General features: G+C 43.1%; 1 protein-coding gene across 3 annotated transcripts in view; it reads left to right on the top strand.

The window, feature by feature from the left end:
- The window catches only part of Plekhh2 (pleckstrin homology, MyTH4 and FERM domain containing H2), a 112,880-nt gene that overhangs the window by 37,766 nt on the left and 50,565 nt on the right, over positions 1–24,549 (top strand). For all 3 annotated transcript variants that reach the window (XM_050146146.1, XM_050146145.1, XM_050146147.1), the window contains exons 4-13: positions 7,990–8,139; positions 10,575–10,658; positions 11,192–11,273; positions 13,701–13,886; positions 15,669–16,615; positions 19,357–19,432; positions 20,884–20,978; positions 21,515–21,659; positions 24,078–24,214; positions 24,317–24,427. In XM_050146146.1, the coding sequence (XP_050002103.1) occupies positions 7,990–8,139; positions 10,575–10,658; positions 11,192–11,273; positions 13,701–13,886; positions 15,669–16,615; positions 19,357–19,432; positions 20,884–20,978; positions 21,515–21,659; positions 24,078–24,214; positions 24,317–24,427 (2,013 nt within the window). The remainder of the gene's footprint in view (positions 1–7,989; positions 8,140–10,574; positions 10,659–11,191; positions 11,274–13,700; positions 13,887–15,668; positions 16,616–19,356; positions 19,433–20,883; positions 20,979–21,514; positions 21,660–24,077; positions 24,215–24,316; positions 24,428–24,549) is intronic.

Genomic DNA, 24,549 nt, shown 5'->3' with positions numbered 1-24,549 from the left:
ATTATATAATCAACATCTCTGTTTAACTCCAAATTATCCCCCATCATTTCCCAAGGAAACATGTTGCCACTGAGTGTTTAGTGTGGCTTTCCTCTCCTCAAGTCCTGGCAGTCACAGACCGCTTTCTGTCTCTGTGAATTTATCCACTCTGGGTAAAACTGCAAGGTCCGGATATGTGATCCAGGCTGCCCTTAAATTATAATCCTCCTGCCTCAGCTTCCCACAGGTGTGTGCCACCACACCTACATTGGATATTTCTTATAATTATTCACATAATATGTGATCTTTGTGTCTGGCTTATTTTATTTAGTAGGATAATTTTGATCACCCATGTTAGATATATACATATATAATATACATAATATATATAACCACTTTGTTTATTCATCTGTTGATGGACATTTCAGTTGTCTCTGCCTTTTGGTTAGCGTGACAAGTGTGCGTGCACATGTATTTGTTTGGGTATCTCTTTTTAGTTTATATATATAATAGCATATATACTATATATACATTATATATACGATTTTCCTCATTTTAAATGACTGACTTGTTCAAATTGGAATTAGAACTAGACTGACGCATTTCATTTGTGTCGTAGACTTCAGTCTGTGTAGTCTTTTTCTTTTGTTTCGGTATTTGTTGAAGCCGTTGAGTTAGTTTTTCCCCTCAAACTTTGTGCGTTCTGATTTGCTCAGCTCCCCATGCTGCTGTTCGCAGGCTCTTGCGCATCGTCGTCGGCTGTCGAATACAGTTAAAGCTCGCGTTTTATTTCCCCACTTTTGTCTTTCCTTTTTCTCTCTCCAGTGCTGCCTCTTGGGTGGCATCGCACACTCCTATCAGGAGACATACAATCTCTAGCTCTCTTTTTCTGTGATGATTTGCATACGGACATATGTTCTTATTTTTCTTGGTTATACATTGGAATTCTAGATTGCCAGTTGACAAGTAATTCCTTTAGTAAATATCAGCCAAGAATTTCTTTTTTCTTTTCTTTTTTTTTTTTTGTGGTTTTCGAGACAGGGTTTCCTCTGTGTAACTGCCCTGGCTGTCCTGGAACTCACTCTGTAGACCAGGCTGACCTTGAACTCACAGAGATTCGCCTGTCTCTGCCCATCCCCCTCCCCTACTGGGATTAAAAGCGTGTGCCACTGCAACCTGGCAAGATTTTCTTTCTTTCTTTCTTTCTTTCTTTCTTTCTTTCTTTCTTTCTTTCTTTCTTCCTTCCTTCCTTCCTTCCTTTCTCTTTCTTTTTCCTCTTTTTCATTTCTTTTTTCCTCTTTTTCCTTCCTTCTTCCTTTCTTTTTCCAAGACAAGGTCTCTCTACGTATGTAGCCCTGGCTGTCCTGGATCACCCTCTGTAGACCAGGCTGGCCTCAAACTCACAGAGATCTGCCTGCCTCTGCCTCCCGAGTGCTGAGGTTCAAGGTGTGAAGTGAATGCATGAGATCGCATCTGCTGGTGGTGGATGAGAATTCTCAATGCCAGCCATGCATTTCTATTCGTTTTGATGTTTAGCTATTCGTGCCCCCCCTGGTTTGAGAAGAATGCTAATCTAAATTCTCTTCATTGGTTTAGTAAATAGATAAACATAAAACATAACTAATTCCACAAGTCAAATTCATCTTGACCAGAACCTAATCTCTTGATGTCTTATAATGATCCTTGCCTAGAAAAATAAATAAGTATATCTTGTGCAAATGCCCCATTGAGTCCCCAGAGCTCAAGGAGGTGAATATGGGATGTAGCACAGAGAGGTCAGTGTGACACCGTGGTGCATGCTCTGGTGGGTTCTACCTCGGTTCTTCTCCAGGGTTCTCAGAGAACAGTCACCCAGTTTACATTCACAGGAGGAGTGCTCGGTGTTTGTCGTCAGCAGTTTCCTTCTCCTCCCTTCCCTCTTCCCAGCGATGGTGGGAAGAGATGGGGAATATGAGACCTAAGATTGGCTAGGAGAAGTCTGTACAGTCAAAAGGACATAAAAATGGAGTTCATGTTTCTCTCCCTTGGGGACAGACCTAAGGGTTTAACTGTGTTAAGATCCAACAGCTACCATTTTTTAATTTTTGACTGGAGGACTTTTTTGACTCGAGTATCAGGTTTGCCACTCATTGCTGGCCGTCTCTGTAGGACAGAGTTTGTAGCGGGTAGTTAGAGAACACAAACTGCCAGGTTCATCGACCTTCGTCTCCTGCTGCCTGGCTGCAGCTTCCTCTCTGTAAACTGTGGCACTCTCATGCCCACGGCATTTTGTAGAATTAAGTAGGTTGCTAGGAGTAAAATACTCGGAATATTCCCTAACAGATAGGAGTAAGATTGAAGCTGATTTAAGTGCCTGGCATGCAGGCAGCCCGCAGTGGACGGTGGTAGTGGTGGTGGCGGAAGTGCTGTTAGCAGTAGTGCGGGCTTGTGCTGCTTCATATGGGTAGGATGATTTTTTTAAGAAAGACATTGGGAGTTGTGAGTGCCCTCCCCCACCCCCCTCCAACTACCCTCAGGCTCATTGAATTGTTGGAAGCTTTTACAGGACACTGAAAACATTTCACACTCATGGTTATGTACAGGGAAAGGAAATGTATTTAAAATCCGTAAGAGAAAAGGGCATCATAGGCAGTGTCCAGGAGCATCCAGGTCCAAGCTTCCGGTCACTTGCTTCCAGTGAAGTTATGCAGGGATGAGTTCACTCCTCTCATCAACTATGCATGGGCAAGACTTAGAAAACATTGTCAGCTCCAAGACCCGCAAAGCTTGGTGTGCAGGAGTCTTAGCGGGGATCAGTTCTGTAGGTCTGAGACCCGAGACGTTTGGGGAACAGCTATAGTTAGTTACCTTTAGGGTGATCTGAGTGAGAATTACTCGCCTGTAGGCTCACGTCTTTGAACCCTTGGTTTCCAGTTGGTGGTGCTGTGTGTCGAGGCTTAGGAGGTGTGGCTTTGCTGGAGGAAGTATGTCACTGGCAGTGGCCTTGAGACGTTAAGACTCCACCCTACTCCCAGTTTGCTTTCTCTGCCTCATGCTTGCTGCTCCATGCTGCCCCGGCCCATGCCTGCCTGCTGCCATGTCTCTGTCATATGGTGATGGACTCTCATCCCTCTGGAATCATAAGCCCAAATAAATCTTCTTTCTATAAGTTGCCTAGGATATAGAGTTTTATAACAATGATAGAAGTAACTAAGACATATACCGAGCAAACTGTCAGCATCAATGATCTGATGTCCCCCACGATGTTAGAGAGTCAAGGCAGTCATGTTTATAAGGACGTTCCAAAGGCTCAGCGGTTGTTACCCCCCTGCCTCAAACCAATCAGAGGCCATTCCTGTCTTGGGGAATCTGAGCAGCTCAAGTCCGCTTGAGCTAGTTCTTTGCTGCAGAGCAGCTTAGGAATTTCAAGATCAAAGAGAGAAAACGATTCAAGGATATGCTGAGTGGGAGCAAATTGGAATTTACCCAGAAGGAAAAGAGCTCCTAAAAGTATAAAGTATTCCACACTGGAGGACCTGTGTGTAGATATTTGCGAGAGTTTATTTAAACCACTTTGAATTTCTTGTTTTTTTCTCTCTTTCTCTGCCCCCTTCCTCCCTTCCTCCCTCCCCCCTCCTTTCCTCCCTCCCTTCCTCCCTCTCTCTCTTTGTGTGTGTGTGTGTGTGTGTGTGTGTTAAACGATTTACTTTTATTTTATATGCATTGGTGTTTTACCTGCATGTGTGTCTCTGTGAGGGTGTCGGGTCCCCTGAAACTGAAGTTACAGACAGTTGTGAGCTGCCATGTGGATGCTGGGAACTGACCCCGGGTCCTCTGGAAGAGCAGTCAGTGTTCTTAATGGCTGTGCCACCTCTCCAGCCACCGGGTCGGTGTTTGTTATTGGCCAGTCTCTGAGTAGCTAAAATTCTTGTCTGGTTAAGGTTAAATGAATGGAAAAAGAACTGGGCTGTTTTCCGTGTGCTTGTGGCAGGACATTTTCAAAGGGCTGCTTGTTTCTTCTGTAAGCGCTTAGCTTTTCCGTAGACATTTTATTCATGGTGATTACCAAGGAAGGCTGGGAGGCCTGTGAAACTTGGTCATAACACAACCAGCTGGCAGGCAAGATGCCTGGGACTATTTTGTGATTCTTTCCCTGAGACTTTGCACATTGGCCAGTATTTTTCTTGCCTCAGAAAGTTGTTTATCCAAAAGTACTAGTCACTTTTAAGGATCTCTGTGGCATTTATGCATAACACAAGAACGTGTTCTTTGACATAAAGACATGGTCCTCGCTGTTCAGAGCTATAGAGCTTTCCTAAGTAAGGAAAGGGCAGTTTCACGTGGGAACCAAACGTGGCTGCTCTGACCTAATAAAAGGAGACTGAAGTGTTTGTCTAGCTATTTTATATCAATAAAAACTCGGGAGTCAGCTACGGGGTAAAAATCTGAATGATCAGAGAAATGGTTTAGAAGTGACCAGTGGCCTCTTCTGTCTCTCTAAGCTCCACCCTGCTACTTTCTGTGTCTCTCTGTGTCCTGAGCCCTCCAAAACCTTTATGGCTAATTTTAGTCAGCTAGTAGCTAGCTCCACCCTCTGATTGAAAATAAACTTTATTGTCAGTCTCAGGAGTGTCAGAGCGCAATCAAAATATCCCATAATAGTAGACTATAGCTGAATGTCGGCCTCTGTTGTCATTGTCACGTGCTTTGGGGGAGTCAGACCTTGCACTGCTTTGACAAATAGCATGAGAGAAAGTGTTTACAGGAGAAAGATCATTTCTTGGCTCACTGTTTCAGTCTGCGGTCGGCTGGCTCCCATGGTGAGGTACAGCATCATAGCAGAGAGTGCTGGTGACAGAGTAGAGATGCTTACCTTATAGTGACAGCAAGAAAGGGTGTGGGCTGGGCAGAGGAGAGACAGACAGAGAGAGACAGAGAGACAGACGCACACCGAAAATATAAGAGTGCCACCAGGGAACAAGAGCTTCAATTTCATGCTCTCCAGTGGTCCTTCCTTCAGCCACAGCCCACCTTTCATCAACAATGCCATCAGGTTTTGATTCCATCTGTGGATTAATCCATTACTGAAGTCAGGGCTCTCAGGATTCAGCCACATCTCAAGGGCTGGGTCCACAGGTCTAAGACCCAGCCTTCAACATATGAGCTCATTGGGAGATACTTCATATCTAAACTGTAAGGTTACTTACTTATATTTTGTTCACATGTATATGGTGTGTGTGTGTGTGCACACGTGTGCATACATGCTCATGTGCATATAGAAACCAAAGGTCAGTGTCAGGTGTCTTCCTCAATTACTCTCTTCCTTTAAGTTCTTTAAAAATGTGTTCTTTGGTAATCTCATAGATGAATACATGTAGTAAGATCATATCCGCCCATGCCAACTTCCCACCTCCAGCTTTTCCTGGACCACCCTCAACAATTCCAGCTCCATCATGCCGTCTTTCCTCCCACCTTCTTTTTCTTCTTCCCCTCTGAGTCCAGTTAGTTCCATTATTGCACATGGGTGTAGGACAGCATCCTCTGGAATGTGAGCATCCATCCATGGGCCACAGGACTGAAGCACACTGACTCTCCCTCTCCTAGTGGCCATCAGCGGCCATTAGCTACTCAGCTAAAGGTGGGGCCTAGTGTAGCTCTTCATTCTCCATGTTAGAGCGTTGACTGGCTTGATTGTGGCAGCAACCACGGCTGCTGTGGTAGGAGTTAATGAGTGAGGGCCCGGTTGTGTCCGGAGACATTTCCCAAGCCATCTTCCCGGACCTCTGCTCCTACACTCATTCCCCTGGACTCCGAATCTTGGTAGGAGGAAGGGGTGTCTGTAGAGATCCCACTTAGGGCCGCATACTCTCCAGTTACTTCTCTGCACTCTGACTTCTCATGAGTCTGTTAACCTCAGACCACTGCATAAAGAGGCATCTTTGATGAGGTCCACCTCCTGTTGTGAAAAAGATTCCGTTATTGAACCCAGAGCTCATGGATTTGCCTAGACTGGTGGGCACTGAGCTCCAGGAATCTACCTTTCTCCTCCTTCCCAGCACATGGGTGCTGGGGGTCCGCACTCAAGTCTTCATGCTTGCACACAGGCACTGACCGAGCCTCTCCGAGCCCACCGTCTTTCCTGAGGTTTAGCTTCTATTACTTTATTCCCAGGGAGGGACTGGCATACTGGTGTTGGGCTGTACTTCCTAATTCCCCGGCTGCAGACTGTCGTGTTTATAACGGAGAAACTGTTTGGAGTATTTCCTCTCTATGTTTCTCCTGCTAGACTATTGTCCATGGAAAATCTCTTAGGTGATCCTTTGTCTTTGGTGTGAATTTTTATAGCTCATCCAAAAAAGACCACTTTATGTTAAAAAAAAAAATCTAAACCTAAAGCCACTTAAATTATTATTCGAAGAGCAGAATATGTTTTCCTCCTCTGTTGAAACTGCTTTTGTTTTCAAAGCTTCCTGCTGTGTGTGTGTGTGTGTATGTGTGTGTGTGTGTGTGTGTTAATTAGAACAGTTTTGGCATCTGAATCCAAGTTACATTTACACAGTGAACCCACATGAAACCTGGTATTCATGGTTAAAAATAAAACCAAACACCTCCAGACTTCCTTCTAAAACACTCTTCAGTCAAACACGTCTGAATGTCAGCTGCCCGTAAGGACTCATTACGTTCACTCTGATGCTATTGAAGTGATGAAAAGATTTGCTTTTGTTTGAACCGTCCTCTTCAATTTCTCAGATGCATTCCTGTTTCTTCTTTACGCCCATCTGATCGCCAAGCTTCTGATAAAATTACATCCTTCCCTATTAATACTATAGTAATATTTAGTTATAGAACATTGTATAGTGTTCTCAACACTTTACTTTCTGTCACGAACACTTCCCTTACTTCCCGTGGAGTCTTGGGTGAGGCTTCCTGTGTGTTAGCTCTCTGCAGTGCAGGGATCGGGTCTGTCGTCTGCAGAGAGAAGAGCGTCAGTCAGAAGGTGGTAACTGAGTCGACCTCACTGAGTTAGGTAGATTCACACAGTCTGTGTGATGAGCAGACTTGGCACATATGTCCTTTGGAGATTCCATATGTGTCTACATGCTTTGCAGAAGATGCAAGCAGGGTCTGTGTGGTTTAGACATTAAAAAAATGAGCTGGGCAGTGGTGGCGCACTCCTTTAATCCCAGCACTTGGGAGGCAGGGACAGGCGGATTTCTGTGAGTTTGAGGCCAGACTGGTCTACAGAGCTAGTTCCAGGACAGCTAGGGCTGTTACACAGAGAAACCCTGTCTTGAGAAAACCAAAAAACCAAAACAAAAGAAACAAAAAAAGATGAAGTGTGGCTCACCCGCCAACCTCACGGCTGTTCCTCACTAACTGTACACTCTATTGTTGAGTTGCATGTGTCTATGATTACACTTATTGTCTCTTTCCACTGAAGTGTAACTTGGATGCAGGAAGAGATGTTGATGGTCTGTTTTATTCACTGATGTCTTCCTGCTGGAACTGGAGAGCATTCATTAAGCAAATGAGACTAATATGTCCTCACCAAATGCTTTCCACTGCCTTCTGCTCATGGTTTCTGTTTGTTTGTTTTTTATTAATTTTGTTATTTGGGCTTTAAATTCCTTTGGTTTTCTTTTCTACTTTTTTTAAAATTATTGACCTGCCCATCTAATTTGCATCTCATCTCACCATCTTCCCTTATATTCCTTTCTTGTCTAAATATGGGGGATGGGGCTGGAAACTTCTGCTTCTATATGAACACTTGGCATACGTTGCTCTGGAAAGTGTGTGCCTTCCTCGCTATGTAAATGCAGCGGTCTGGTGACCTCTGGTACCAACCCTGAAGGTAGCACCGCTTGTCAAACAGTCTTCAGATTTTAAAGTCCTAATAATACATTCTACCTTGCTGCTTAATATTTTCAGTTTGTGATACTCTTTAAGAACCTAATGTTAAAGGAAAATTCTAAGCTTAAAACTGTGATATTTCAGTATGACATAATGTTATTATTTTACCCCTGAATTTAGGTGCAAGTTATGGAGGAGAAACTAAAAGCAGCTAATATTCAAACAAGTGAGTCAGAGACTCGGCTATATAAGAAGTGTCAAGATCTGGAGTCTGTAATGCAGGAGAAGGATGACATCATTCAGAACTTGGCGCTGCGGCTTGAAGAGCAGGTTAGGAGAACTGAATCATCAGTCGTATTTATGTGTGCTCCTTACTTGCAATTAAAGACCTAGCTGAGGTCTGTTTCTCTGGAGGGGAGCTCTTACTGCTAGGATTATGTCACATGTGTTGGTAAAAGGTACAAGTAAAGGCCCAGCAATACCACTTCTGGGTATATACCAAAGGATGCTCAATCATACTACAAAGGACAAGTGCTCAGCTTTGTTCATAACACCTTTGTTTGTCATAGTCAGAACCTGGAAACAACCTAAATGCCCCTCGACTGAAGAATGAATTAAGGAAAATGTGGTACATTTAAACTACACAGCAGAAAAAAAAAGATCATCAAAATCTTGAGATTTGTAGGCAAATAAATGGATCTAGAAAATATCATATTGAGTGAGGTAACCCAGACCCAGAAAGACAATTATGATATGTACTCACTCATAACTGGTTTTTAAACATAAAGCAAAGAAAACCAGCCTACAAATCACAATCCCAGAGAACCTAGACAACAATGAGGACCCTAAGAGAGACATACATGCATCTAACCTCCATGGGAAGTAGAAAAAGGCAAGATGTCCTGAGTAAATTGGGAGCATGGGAATCATGGGAGAGGGTTGAAGGGGAGGGGAGAAGAAGGAAGGGGAGCAGAGAAAAATGTATAGGTCAATAAAATCAATTTTTAAAAAAGGTACATGTAAAAATAGCATTCCCTTTATGTCTTGGGTGACTCAAGGCCTCAAGGCAAGATCTAGTATTTTTTATTATGTGTATACGCACGTGTGTGTGTGTTGCTATGTGTAGAGGTCAGAGGACAACTTGCAGGAGTTGGTTCTCTCCTTCCACCACGTGCTGATAGAACTCATGTCATCAGGCTTGGTGGCAGAGCCTCTACTCATGGGCCATCTCTCTGGTCCCAGATCTATAGGAGTTTTTTAGATGTGTCAATGTTATTAACATTCCAGAGTTTAAGTGTGATCTTTTTCATTTGGAAGTATTTTGTTTCTAAAAGGCATTTATGTCTCTAAAATATTTGCAGCCAAACTGGATATAGTGGGGCACGCCTGTAATCCCCGAATCTTGGAGACTGACGCCGGAGGATCATTAGTGTGAGGCCAGTCTGGACAACATAAGGAGTCTATCTAAAGAAAATGTTTACAGACAATTGTACATACTTATGTTGTCCCTAATCCTCCGTCTGCTCAGGAATGTACCATTCTCAGGCGGCTTATATGAGCATGTAGAGTACTTTAAGTCTCATGACAAAAATTCACTAGGAGTTGGGTACAATGGCTCATCCCTCTCATCCCAGGATTTGAGAGGGTGATGCAGGAGGATTGCCATGAGTTTGAGGCCAGTCTGGGCTGCAGAGTAATACCTTATCTCAAAAATCAACGCAAATGTATGTTAGTATTAAATGACTTCTTAAGTGGCCATTTAATATCATTTAAATGTGACTGCTGTGTTTGTCAGATGCTTTAAAATTTTCGTTTCTCTATGGGGTCGGTGTTTTAGTTTCTAGCAGGCCCAACCCCCATCCATTGTGATTTAGATGCTGCTCACATTCTCAGCCATTTTGTGACCAGAGCTGGGTTTTAAGGCTGTTGAATGTGAACTAGAAATTCTCTGTGTTTGTTTTTCTGGATGTTTTAAAACTAGTGTCCGAGAGAGAAAATAGCCCTGCTCCTAAGCAGTTTTGCGTTCTTCCCCTGCCTTAGTTGATCCAATTCTACTGGTCCAGAAATAGTTCCTTTTGTTGACATATTTAGGGGATTCACTTTGTTGTGTGAGTGAGTACCAGAGAGAGAGAGAAGCGCTGCACGAATTAGCAGTGCTTTCGGTATTAGATAGATACTTTCCTGTTGTTTCAACAAAACTCCTCACCAATCAACTTGAGAAAGGAACAGTTTATTTCATCACCCAATTTGAGGGTACAGCCCATCACCTTCTCCTTTTGTTCAGTCCAAGTCCCCAGTCCACGGAACTGTGCCTTCTGAATTTAAGGTGGGCTTTCCCATTGATTAACTCCGTCTAAAAAACCCCTCAGTCATGCCCAGAGGTTTGTGCCCATGGAGCTCTTGGGTCCCATGAAGGACGGTCTGGTATGTCGTCACATCTGCATGGGCCTTCGACTCCTTTCTCTGTCTGCTGAACAGTTCCTTCCTTCCCTCCTCTCTGTCTTTCTGTGCTAACAAGATCTACTGTTTCAGGCTGGCCCTAGACTTCATGATCCTCCTGCCTTAGCCTCCAAGGACTAGGATTACAGGCATGGACCACTTTGCCTGACAATTTTGGGCTTTTAAAAATCTGTTTGGTGATTTGGAGGTAAACGTGTTAACCTGGAAACAGTTCTAAGTGGATTTGCTTTCTGTATCTGATGATTTGATGTCTCCAAGCCGGGGAGCTTATGTCTGAACTAAATAAGTTGTTGATGTTATTTCAGAAACAAGTAAGAATGCAAGAAGCTAAAATAATAGAAGAAAAAGCGGCGAAGATCAAAGAATGGGTAACTGTTAAGTTAAATGAGGTATTTATTGCTGTACTTTTCCTTTATTATTTACTTGTTTTGATTAAAGTCTTCAGAATATACAGCTATGAGGAGACATAAAATTCTGATCAGTTGGTTATGATCCTATATTAGGGAAACTTGGCATAGATTGCTTTCATTTTAAAACCTATTATACTTTAATATTGTATTTTTAAAATTGAAATATTGGTAGACTCACGACGATGACTGTAAACAGCCATATTATAACGGGTTAATTTTAAATGGCTATGAGTATGTACATGTTTTTAAGTTTATAGGTTTGGTATCTGAGCAGCACAGATTAAATGCTGAAGTAGTTTTAAAATCATTTTACAGTGGGAAATGCATAGGGTTGAAACCTTTAGCTCTGGACAAATCAATATTGATGACATGATGGTTAAGGTTGATAATTAGTGCTGAAAAGTTCACAAGTTTGCAAATAGAGTAATTATTTATTGCCATATTCTAAATTTTATAATTTTAATGTATTTTAAAAATACACTAGACTAAAGAATATCATTTTGCTCTTTTAGCTGGAAGTGGAGAATCAGAATCTTCGTTTCATCAACCAAAACCAAACTGAAGAGATAAGAGCAATACAGTCAAAATTGCAAGGTACATAGAGTTTTTGCTATAATAGCTTAGCTGGATTTATTTGGCTGGATGGGAATTTAATATTATTTTGCTCGTGTTTTAAAGATCTAATTATGAATATCATGTAGGATGCTATTCTATTGTCAGCAAATGAAAAAGAATTTTTTCCGATTAAGCAGAAGTCCTGTACCCAAGGGATGTTGGACTGAGGAATAAAGGGCAGAAAAAGATGAATCTTGATATATCAATTTATCAAAGTGGCTGTTATATAGGAAAACATGACTGCATAGTAATTTTGCCTCTCTGCCCTAAATGACAATCCATTTATGGTCCAAAGAATCCATTTTGCTGAAACTACAAATGGTAGGGCTGTTTGTGTTAGAGGTTTGTACTTCAGAATTCCAAGACTTACTCTCTGGCCTTAGCAAAGAATAGATCCTTTTAGTGGGATAAACCAATCAGAAATGTGGTATAGCTAGCTGTACCTGCTTTGAGGGCTTCATGCATGCTGAACACGCCCTTGAAGTTGGTGTTCATAAAGGCAGCTGCAGGGTGTTCTGTGGGTTCTCAGATGCCTCCTCTGGTTGTTACAAATGCCACAAAACTCTGTTCACTCACGCGTTATCAGCTGGGACTACACCTGGCAAGACAATTTGTTTAGAGCATATTAGTTCTTGCTTTCATTTCCTCCGTCTGAATGATAAAAGATAGGCACCGCCATAACTGATCTGAAAGTCTATATTTACGTGACACTCGCCTTCTCTGAAATAGATTGGATGTATCAGTTCTAGTTCCAGAAGACTGTTAATTTTCCTGCTCTCCCTGGCTTACAATTCGAGTCTTCATTGGTGGTCTCTTGGGTTTTGTATACTCAGAGGTTCTGATCCTTGGAAAGTAGGCTTAGACTAAAACATAGATACCACACACACACACACACACACACACACACACACAAACACACTGTATGTATGTTAGATAATGTGTTTGCACATTATGTAAATATTATATGTACATATATTATATATGTGTGTATATTATACATGTTGTATATACAAATATATGTACATATTACACACAGGTGTGTAGGTGTGTGTGTGTGTACATGTGGTTGTTTGTCAATGTCCATAGAAGACTGGTTCTAGGATCCCTATGGAAACCGACTCTAAGGTTGTCCTAGGTCCTTAAATAAAACATATACATTTTATTTACATATAATGTAAATAAAGGATTTACATATAATGTGTTATACACATTCTTCTGTAACTTTATATTGTCTCCAGATTACTACAATGCCTAATAAAAGGCAAATGTTGTATAAATATTTGTTAATTGTATTTTTAGAGACTCATAGTAAAATATCTGTCCATATTCAGTAAAGTTTTTTTCAAACTATTTTTGAATCACAGTTGGTTAAATCCACAGATGCAGAATCCATGGAATTGAGAACCAGCAGTACATAATCATTACTACACTATTCGAATCAGTCTGTGATAGATGAGCAACATACAAAATTTTAAAGATACCTCTGAAGGAATATGCTATAAATACTTCTCTTTATTATTAGTTGCTATTTAGCATAACACATGTCGCGTTCTGTTGCTTTAATTTCCTCAGGTATTTTTCTTTCTGGGACTTCCATGCCTTTGATCTTACAAGCAACAATGTAAAGAGTCGTAAAGATGGATTAAAGCAGTGGTTCTCAATTTGTGGGTCATGACCCCTCTGGGGTTGCACATGAGATAGCCTGCATATCAGATATTTATAGTATGATTCATAACAGTAGCAAAGTTATAGTTATGAAGTAGCAATGAAAATAATTTATGGCTGGGGGTCACCACAACACGAGGAACTGTATTAAAGGGTCACAGCGTCAGGAAGGTTGAGAACCACTAGATTAAAACCATGATTAGCAATCTGAGGGCTGAACTCAGAAGCTTTTACCCACTGCCCCCTACCCCAACACACACACACACACACACACACACAAACACACAAACCCCCACAGATTTTGGGCTCTTGTGTGAGGGTTTCCATTCACTATACTTAAGTAAAAGCTGAAATGCAGTCTTTTTCTTTTCTGGTGTTGAGTGATTTATTCAAGTCCTTCTATGCTTTTGTTCCGTGTCTAACAAGCGACTATGAAAGGTTCACCTCCTGTTCAGGGGGATCCGACACCCGCACACAGACAGACACGCAGGTAAAACACCAGTGTGCAAAAAATACAAATAAATACATTATTTAAAAAAAAATGCTCAGGCGGGCGGTAGTGGCGCACGCCTTTAATCCCAGCACTCAGGAGGCAGAGGCAGGCGTATCTTTAGGAGTTTGAGGCCAGCCTGGTCTACAAGAGCTAGTTCTGGGACGGGCACCAAAGCTACAGAGAAACCCTGTCTCGAAAAACCAAAAAAAAAAAAAGGCTTATTTCCATTTTGCTTAATGACCTTGCAGAGCTCCAAGGCAAGAAGGTGTCCTGCGTGGCCACGCCAAAGCTCTCAGAAGGACAGCGCCTGAGCGGTTTGACGTTTGGGTGCTTCTTGTCCCGAGCAAAGAGTCCCCCTCATGTAGTACGATCTGAAGAAATAAGCAAGATGGCATCCAAAGAACCCGAGTTCACCGAAGGAAAATGCATAGAAGGTACTTACAGATTATAGCAACCTACCTCGGCATTTTTTAAAAAGCGAAAACATCATTCACAGCGATTAATCAGAATTAAACTTGATTCTCCCCAGCGCCTCAGTACTTCAAGGGAATATTTCATAAGAGCTGCACAACACTGAACCTTCTGTCTCATTATCTTGTGTCTTATGTAGGTTTTTGCAAGGGGCACAGGGGAGCCATAGATTTCCTCCCAACTTTAATGCTTTTGCCTGCAGCAGGTGGAAAAGATAGTTCAAATATAAAAGGTTATTCATAGCTTCTTGAAAATATTTTTTAAATTACCTAATATTTTATAGCATGAAATTAATGCTGGCTTAACAGACACATAAAGAAATGAACACCTTTGGGGAGGCGTACTTTGATAACTGCTTTCTTTGTTACTTCAGAGAAGAAAATATTGCCTAGATAATCCGACCCAGGTCCTGCGTGAGAATTTCCACTCTTTGTTTTTGCAGCTTCCCTCCACGTTTTGCCTGGTGGTGCAGCCTGACCGGAACACCTCAAGGGCAATCTTTTTTGTTGGCTTTTCCCAATAGTTGTAAGGAAGGTTGAGTTTGCAATTTAGCTACGCTGGTTTCCGGGTTCCTTCCAACGCGAGGAAACTGCTAGCGGTGGAAGCTGCTGCCCGGCTTGGTTTTAGCATTCTGAAAACTACATCATGTTTTTCCATGCAGAAGGCAGCCTTGTTACCTATTTCTTGCTGTTACCCGAATCTTGTTTACTTTGCCAAGAAGCCGTTTTCCTCTCCGTCCCACTGTTGCAGCAGGCAGCTGAGTCTCACCGGATTTGCCTGTGCCAAGCTCTGGTTCATTTGAAAATGTGAGGGGCAGGCGCGGCACAACCCGAGGGCGTGTGTGTGCCGCCTCTCGTCAGTTGTGAACTCATATTTATGTTGTCCACGTTCCTTTTCTGTTGAGTCCGAGGTGCTAAGTCATTATTTAGGAAGCTGTTGGTGCATCCCATTTCCCACAAGAGATAGAACCCATATCTAAAGACACTTAAGGGTTTCTCTTACCATTAAAATACATGTTGTAGCTGTACTTAAACCAAAAGCAGAGGAAAGTTTTTCTATGAATTTACACATTTTATGTATTGAACTGTGGACACAAAGTTTGTCTCTTTTTTGTTTTTTGAGACAGGGTTTCTCTGTGTATCACTGGCTGTCGTGGAACTCACTCTGTAGCTCAGGCTGGCCTCAAATTCATAAGATCCACTTGTCTTTGCTGCCTGAGTGCTGGGATTAAAGGCATGTGCCACCCCTAGCTGGCACAAAGTTTGTTTCTTAAATTATGACTTTGTTTTTGTGTTTGGACTTACATTATGATGATTTTGAAGGTTAGTGGAAGAAGGGTTGTCATTTTTCTTCCCTTCTAAAATGTAATTAATGGTGTTTGGTTTTTGTTTGTTTGTTTGACGGCTTCTTTCTTTGATGCTCAAACTCAGCCCACTTCACATTCTGCTCTTTCTCTCTTTGGATTGTTGTCAATTTTGTTCCCCAACATATTTGTAAAAATCAATTTATTTTGATACAATTACATTGAAGTATAAAGACTCTATGCTTTTATAAATCCCACATTTTCCAAACTTGTTTAAAAAGGCATAAAACAAACCAAGAATAGTTTAAGTTGATAAATTCACATGAAATTGTCCGTCTCTAAAATGTAGTCACGTCAGGCAGGGTAATGCATGCATGCAGCGTAGTTGCGTGAAGGCTTCATGATTAAAGGCAACCTGCCACTGTGATATATCTCCCTCTAGAGATGGAAATTGCAGAGAAGCCTACTGATAACCACGTGCAAGACAACAGAAGCCAGAGAAAGTTGCACGAGACCCCTTGCAGCTCAGAACAGAACCGAAAAACAAGAGCAAGCTTCGCAACGGATGGTGGTACATCCCAGAATTCTGGGGCTCCAGGGACTGACTGGAGTTCAGACGAAGAAGACGGAAGCAAGGACAGATCCAAGTCCAGATGCACTTCCACCCTCTCCAGCCACACGTCTGAGGAGGGCGTCCACTGCGGCAGGATGGGCAGCGAAGCGTACCTCACCGCATCTGATGACAGCAGTTCTATATTTGAAGAAGAAACTTTCGGGATCTCCATGCCAGAGCACAAGAAACTGTATTCTTGGCAGCAGAAGGCACCATGGAAAGCTCAGAATAGCCTTGCAAAGGGGAGTGCTCAGGCAGGTATAAAGGAGCAAGACAGTTCCTCGGATGAACTGAATAAGAAGTTTCAGTCCCAGAGACTGGATTATTCCTCCTCATCAAGCGAGGCCAACACCCCAAGCCCTATTTTGACCCCAGCGTTAACCCCAAAACATCCTAACTCACTGCCTGGGAAAGGAATGCAGTTAGTGCCTTCAGCCTACCTGCCACCCCCAAAGCTAAGGATCCCCAATGTTTTCAGTATAAGTGTGGCACTCACCAAAAGGCACCTGAGCCAGCCACAGTTATGTTCTGAGCGGATGTTTGGCACGAACAGGAATGCCATAAGCATGATCCGGCCGCTGAGACCTCAGGAGACGGATCTTGATGTCGTTGATGGAGACAGCGTGGAGAGCATGGACACGGGCTGCGACGACGGCTTGTTTTCCTGTGACTCCCTGGATCCTCCGTATGCAGACGACCAGGAAACCAGCGAGCCCACGAAGAAGGCGTCCTGCAGCAAGCCTCCCACACCTCCTCTGCACCGCTTTCCCTCCTGGGTAATTACGTTCCTGTGTGCCACACACACGGGGTTCTTCTCAGCCCTGGCCCTCGGGTTTCACACCCCCACCCCGTGTCTTTTCAAATATGGCATTGTTCTGACAAGTTCCAGTTTTCAGAATATGGTTTCCTCTTCTCGTCCCCATCCGTGTTCTGAAAACAAACTGAGAAACAAGACAAATGGGAATTCAAAACTATAACTTAAGTTTCAGATAGGGGAATCGGAGGGCAAAAGAGCTTTTCAATGTTAGACTTTGGAATTCGGTTTGTTCGTACAGGCCCAAGCTAGAGCTAGTTCACTCCGACTTCCTCCAGGGGAAGCAAGGTCAGGGTTGCTCTAAGTTGTACATTATGAAGATGCTTGTTTCCTATGAAGGCTACTTCTCAAGGGAGAGAGAAACAGTGCTGTACATGCCAAGGAAGAGAAAGTGAACGGTTTTGATGCAGTAGTGTTCAGTTGCTGGAGGCCGCTTACAGGTAGAGACAGGATGGGGTGGGGAGAAGGGCTCCCTCTAACTGATAGTTTGGAGTGGACCCTGCAGCAGCTCTTAACTCTCTGGTCGCCGTTCTGAGGTTTGTTACTTGTTAAGAAGAGAGGTTTTGCTTTACTCTTCATGCACCTAGCAATCCACTACAGCTATAGCATCCTCTCTCCATATAGCGGAGACTGAATTTTCTATGGAAACGTTGACTGTGGCTACAGAACCAACCAGTCAGTGGTGTGATATTTCTTAGGAATGTCTACCTTGTGTGATTTAAAAAAATATCTTTAAACTTTAGCACTTATTTATTAATAGGAGGGTGAGCACGCCATCGTGCCTATGTGGAGGTTGGGGACAACACACAGCAGTTGGATCTCTTGTACTTTCAGACTCAGTTTGTCACATGTCCTACGAGCACCTTTCGCCCCTGGGCCATCTCACCGCCCCAGTATTTTATATTGAAAATTAAGTGAATTGACCTGTTTTGTAGACTTGAATTTCCCTCCCCATATTGGCTCAATTTAACCTCTGGCTTCAAAAGAAACATCTGGATTACCACGTATTTTGGATTTGGGAGTCGTGTTCATTTTTTATGATTATTTTATTTAGTAGCCGCTGCAACTGTAAGCAGATTACGACAGCCATGGTCTCCCTAATAGATATTCAGACTTTGAGATGCGTCTACTTTTTATTTACTTTCAAGAGAACATTTTTTTTTCATTCACTGTCCACATGAAACTGCCTCTTATTTATTGCTCAATTCTGTGTGACCCAAAAAAGTAGACACAAATGGCGGGCGAATCTCTGGAATTCTAGCTATGTTGCCCTTAGGCTGTAGTAAGTTGAAATTTGGCTTCTTTTGTTACGTTGAGATTTTCAAAGACCATGTTAAGCTTTCAAGTTCATTTTATTTGGCAATTTTACCATTTCACTCTTGAAACTATTTGGTCCTGGAAAACTAGTATTGCTTTTCAAACGTTCTAGTGAACTGACCGTGGGTCATAGGCATCTTCAGGTTTCCAGGAGATGTCCTAGCTGCCTCCGTCAGTAAGATGCTACTTTAAAACAAACCTATCCTGGTTGACTTGGAGTATCATGCAGGGTGTCCTAGTCACTCAGGTGGGACAACCTGTGATCCAGCAATACCTCTGATGGCCTGCTCTTTATAAATCCGTGACCTGGCTTGGCTTGTCCTCTTATCTACAGTGACTCTTTCGGCTTTCCCTCCTGCTTCCTGCTGTCTCCTTCATGCTCAGCGTGGACTCCAGCTGCCTTGAAGCTCCTGCTTAGACTGCCTTAGCAGTGCAGACTTTCTCACTGACCTCTGCAGTTAGTCTCGAGTGTCAATCCCACGCGTTCAGAGAAAGCGCTCCTTCTCTACTTTCTCTGGCACTCATCAGTCTCACATGCCCCCATCATCAGGGATCTTGTGCCCGTTACTGTGGACCCTGGCAAGCCTGGAGGAAGAGCGTGGCACCAGTTGACTGCTGTGTTCTGGATCAGGCAACTGTGTTCAAGTGTAGACGTTTTATAAAACGTGTGGTGATCTATGGCACTGGGAGCCACTGGGTCCTTTTCCTCATTGGGCAGTGATGCTAATTTTACAGTACCCATTTCAGAAATCATTGTTTTGGAGAAGAGGAAACGTAATAAGCTACTTTGGAACAAGATAATAAATGCCAGTGTCATTCCCAAGTCCATTTCTTATTTGGTCCAAAGTCTATTTTCCTTTACTAAAATGCACGCTGACGTAAGAAGGCAGTGACGTTCAGTGCTCTGCTATGATTCTGAACGCAACTTCTTTTCCTTTTCTTTTTTTCTCTAACCGTGGTAGGATATTAAAAAGATATGTATGTAATCAATGGCTAGAAACAGTTTTTGGCTTGATGTTACAGTTATTCAGTGTTTCTTTCCCGTATAAAGTTCTGTAACCACATATAGAATGTTAGAATATTAGAAGTGGTGTTTGTCTATGGTCAATGATTATAAAAAAGCTTTCTCATGACTGTCTTTATGTCTTCTCAAGAGGTCAAGATACCAACCCCATGTTCGGGGACAAAAATAAATAGTGTGATAACTAACAAATGGAGGGAATCTCCGCGGGTCACTCACAGTGCTGGGTTTTATTGGCACTGCTGTGATTTGTGCTAACAGTATACTTCTCCAGATAATAATCTGAAAAACAGTTGAAAAGTATTATGTTCCATGTAATCATTTCTTGGCTGTAAGCCCCTGGTTCAATCTCTCTTTTATATTAGGAAAGCAGAATATATGCTGTAGCCAAGTCAGGCATTCGAATGTCTGAGGCCTTCAATGTGGAGAATGCTAATAAAAGTAAGTGCTTTGCATGCTGTTGCGAGTGCGCCTCGCCTCGAGGGTGTGTGCATGCCTAAACTGAGAGCAGACTGGGGCACAGCCACCGAGAGGCAGGTGCATATGGCTCTGGGGGGATGCGCTCATCAAAGCCATCAGAATCACAGAAGCAGAACACAGGCGATGATTACCAGGGACTGGGAAACTGGGGAAGGGGAGATGCTCTTGGAGTTTCCAGAGGTCTGTGTCACAACACGGTGGATAAGCCCCACCATAGCAAATCACACACTGAAAATGGGTAAGCCGGGGAATTCAACTGTTTGTGACTTAAAAAAAAAAAAACGTAATAAAAGGGGTTTTAAAGCTATATGATCTTGTATTGCTGTTTCACTAGGCAAGACCTTCCTAAATGTCTTTGGAATAATTGGATTATGTAGATGTTCAGGAAACAGTTGCCTGTTTGTCTTAAACTGGTGATCATCGTATTCAAGGAAAGGCACAAGTACATTCAACCCTGATGGAGAAGGTGCTCTATTATGTTTTTACCCCAAGAAGGCAAAGCAGAGAGACATGGGCATTTTGTCTGTTTAAAGTTACAAAAAATTATAAAACTATTGGTTTTTTGTCTTTTCCCCATTTCCTTCAATAAATTACTATAAAAACAATTATTCCCACTAGAAAAAAATAAAGCCAACACTTGGTAGGTAGAGGCAGGAGAGGATCTAGAGCTAAAGGCTAGCCTCAGCTACATAGTGGGTTCAAGGCTACCCTGAGTTACATGAGACTTTCCCTCAAAAACATAAAAAGAAAAAGTAATTCACACAGAAGTTTCTAGAATTCACGGACTTCCGGTGGTTCTCTCTGCCTCCACCTGACCTCCTAACTCACCTAGAGAGGGAACCTTGGCGTTCTGTCCTAGTTCCCTTCTGTTCTTAGCATTATTCAGGAAAGTCTGTATTACCCATGATCACTGGGGTCTCCTGGCAGGGCTTCAGAATGGTGGTGTCTTAACACCCAGTTAGAGGCAAGGCTCCATCCTGGAGTTACTGAATCAGTCAGAGGTCATTGGTGTTCAGTTCTTCACAGCTAGGCATGAGTGAGAGGCTAAAGAAATAAAAGCATGGTTCTCATGGTTCTTGCTGTCAGAAAGCTTACAGTCTAGTGGAGGAGCTGCCAACGTGAGGAAATAATGGCCCATGAGAAACAGAAGACCTGTAACTGTGTCTGGTGCCTATAACCCCAGCAATCAGGAGGCTGGGATAGGAAGATCACTTGCTAGTTTGATGCTAGCCTAGGCTCCACAGTAAGACTCTAAAAATAAAAACGTGCAGTTGTAAACCTAGAAGTGTCATAATCCACAAAACCATGTGACTAACCACCTGCTAATCTGATTTCTTTTTCATGCGTAGTCATAAGAAATAGGCCAGTGGACTAGATGGAAGGTTTTTCTCTAATGTTGTTTTCCGTTTCAGATTCTGCAGCAATGGTTTCCTACTCTGCATCAGGCCTTTATACATCCCTGATATACAAGAATATGACGACCCCGGTGTACACAACGTTGAAGGGGGTAATGAATGCAACTCTCACGGTTAGACCTACGGGTGTCTTCAGGGTGTGCAGGGAAACTCCCTCAAGCTCCAGACCCCGCTTCTAACATCTTACACAGCCTGCCGCCTTTGTAGAGTGTAACAGGGTCACATTAGTATGTCACAAACAAGAAGAGATGGAGAGGCCTGGAGAAGACGATGGGGATGTGGTTCCTCCTTACCCCTGCCCCGAACTGCTAGCATTTTATTAATGATGCAGTGGAAACTCCCAATTTAGAAAGGTTTGTGTTCCTGCCAGGGTCCCCTTTGCCAGAAGAACCTAATTAAAACAAGGGCTGTCAGATATTGACAGTCTTATGTTTTCAAGAATCTTTTACACTTGTCAAATTCCTAGCTAATTAGAATCTAAAGTTTTGAAGACAGATTGTCGTGATGTCAAAATATACGATTTCCTTTCTTTAACAATAGACCGGTGACCGTTTTCTATAAAACATTGTGTGTCTAAAGAGGACCGGGACTAGAGGTGGCTACAGGGGGCTGTCCTGCTCTTTTTTAGAAAGCGACACAGTTAAGTAGCAACCCTTTCCTGGACGATTCCTCTGGCTCCGAGGAAGAGGACAGTTCCAGGTCCAGCTCCCGGACGTCGGAATCAGACACACGCAGCCGCAGTGGGCCCAGCAGTCCCAGAGCCATGAAACGGGGTGAGGAGAAAGCGCATGCGCAGAAGGCAACGTCGGCACATTTCCGAATAGTGATTCAGGACTAATCTTAATAGGATTTCTGAGAATACGCTCTCCAAGCCGTAGCGAAATGAGCATTCGCCTAGGACTGAGACATTGGTATTCTAGCGGTCATTTTCTGCTTCATTCTCCGTGACCTCACACAAACCACCAGTCTTTCCTTAGCATCATCATCTTACTGTTATTACTGCCAGTAGTGTATCATATTATTATAAAAGGAAATAATGGGCCCAAATGAAGTTTCTTTGTTAGTTTTTTTTTTAGTTACCTTGCTGCAAATTTGTGGGATAGACTTATTTACTATATTATTAAACATCAGAAAACACACCTACACTTTGTGTTGCTTAATCTGATATTAAAGTGGAGAACACTACAACTTGACTTTGTGCGTACCTATAACTTTCAACAAATTCTTAGAACCTGTACGTGTGCGCATGTGTTCACTGCACACATGGGAAACTCCGAGGTCAGCGCAGGGTTGCTTCCCACCCTGAGACGAGGAATCCCATTGGTCAGGCTTTAGACGCCAAGCTAGCTGACCCACAGGCTTCTAGGGACCCCTGTCTGCCCCGCTCATCTTGTACTGCAATGGCAGGTGCTCGCTTCTGTGTCTGGTTTGATGTGGATTTAGGGTATCTGAACTCAGATTCTCCTGCTTCTGTGCAAGCATTGAGCCATCTCCCCAACCCAGCTTCCAGAACACTGTGTGCACAGGTGGAGGTTACAGAGAGACTGATTCCACTAAGTGGCACCTGTGCTGAAGGAAAGTCTGTGTGGCCTTGTAGATGTGTGGATCTTCTGTGTTGTACGGGACCACTGCAGTCTTCAAAGCCTGGGACTTCATCTGGAGCCACTACGCTGTCTCTGGGGCAGTGTGTGGGCTCCCACTGGTTTCAGTTTCCTTGCTCTCACTGGTTCTCTGTGGCCAATCAGGTGATGCCCCCCCCCCTTTTTCCCCTGAGAATGCAGCTGCTAGCTTTATAATAACTGTCGGGCTACTTTTATATCTTCGATCTCATTTCCTCCTTTCTTTTCCTTTACTCAAGTCTGGCCTCACTGTGGCCCTCTTGTTTACAGATTTAAAAAAAAAAGGGGGGCCCTAAAACCTATTTTGTTTTGAGACAGAATCTCTTGAGGCCAAACTAAGCTTGCACTATAGCCCAAATTTGCCTTATACTGCCTCTCTTCTCGTGTTCACCTGAGTGCTAGGCTTATTCATACGTGTGCACCGTCCTGCTTGACTCCCCACATGTTTGTGTAACTCAGCCCCCTCGCCTTCATCACGCTGCTCAAACGTCGCTTCCGCCCTGAGATCCGCCCTGTCCACTCTGTTCCCGTTGTTCGTTCTTGCCCTCCGTGGCTCACTCGCTCCTCTCCTGTGCTCCAGTCTGCTCCATACCTCACTTTTGCTGTCCTTACTACCTGTCGGGCATCTCTTTCCCTTCACTGGACTCTGTCCCAAGAAGACTCAGATGTGTCTTTTGTTGTATGTCTTAGGCCGAGCACCTCGAACAGGGCTTGGCACATTGGGCCCAGGCTTGGGATCTGAGGTTTGCCCTCCAAAATCACCCCGGCCTAGTTATTTGGCTTTGGACAACTCCTCCCATGTCTGGGCTTTCACTCCTTAAACAGTGAGGACATTAGCCAGGATGACTTCTGAGGTTCCTCATGGCTGGTGTCTACGTCATACAATTATTGTTTGTCTGAGCCGTAAGTGATGCCTAGAAATACAGGAGTGGCATTACCACCACTTGAGTGAACAGGTTTGTTTTAAATGCACGATGGCCTAAGGTCTTGACGTCACTTACTATTTATAAATCTCCAGTTGTATTTATCATCCATGTATGGCTTGTAACTCACAAGACACTTTCTAAAAAGTCAGCTCAATCATTGGGGAACCGTCCCATTGAGTTTTACTTCATAGTTGTGTGTCTTTAAGTCTTATTGCTTATCTTTCATGGAGGAGAGTTAAAGCCAGTAAGCTGACAAGTAGTTTATTGGATGGTCATGAAAAATGCTATTGAGGTTCAGCATTTATTTGTCTATGTATGACCATATAAGTACATATATGTTAAATCTTTACTAAAAGATGCAGTATTGGACTTGCATGATAAATTGTATATGTGAGAACACCCACAATTCCAATCATACCAGAATATTATTTATGTTCTTTGACTTTCTTGGAAATTTGTGTGACAGTTCCAACCCCTTAGTTGCATTTCCTGCATTAGAAGTTCTCCACGGCCAGAGGGATGGAATAAATCTTGCGAAGGGCCGTTTACGATGTAGGAGTTTGCTGCCATCTTTAGGAGGACTCGCAGCTGCCGTTGGCCCACGCCAGGAAGAAAACTGACTCGGTTTATATCTTTGTTCTCCTAGGCGTGTCTGTCTCTTCCGTGGCGTCGGAGAGCGATTACGCCATTCCACCCGATGCCTATAGCGCGGACTCGGAGTGCTCACAGCCTGAGCAGAAACTCCCTAAAACCTGCTCGTCCTCCAGTGAGAACGGGAAAAATGTAAACAGTGACTCGGACTTTGAAACATTAATGAATCTGTTAGTTTGACTTCCTTCCCAAAGGAAAACAAAACATCACCCTCAAATGTTTTCTTTTCCTTAGGAACCGTTAGAAAAATCTGGCTATCTACTAAAAATGAGCGGGAAAGTCAAGACTTGGAAGCGGAGGTGGTTCGTCCTGAAAGGCGGGGAATTACTTTACTACAAGTCTCCGGTGAGTGGGCAGTGGCCGTTGAGATCTGAATGACTCTCACTGTGAAACAGACAGGCTCTCAGTATTTTCTTTCCCTGTAATACAAAATTAATTGCGGGTCCCAGAGGGATGTCTTAGCACTG

Source organism: Alexandromys fortis, unplaced genomic scaffold (assembly GCF_014885135.2).
Source record: "Alexandromys fortis isolate MF-2015 unplaced genomic scaffold, M_Fortis_MF-2015_v1.1 scaffold_42, whole genome shotgun sequence".
NCBI classification, from domain to species: Eukaryota; Metazoa; Chordata; class Mammalia; order Rodentia; family Cricetidae; genus Alexandromys; species Alexandromys fortis.
This window is presented reverse-complemented; position numbering and strand designations above follow the sequence as displayed.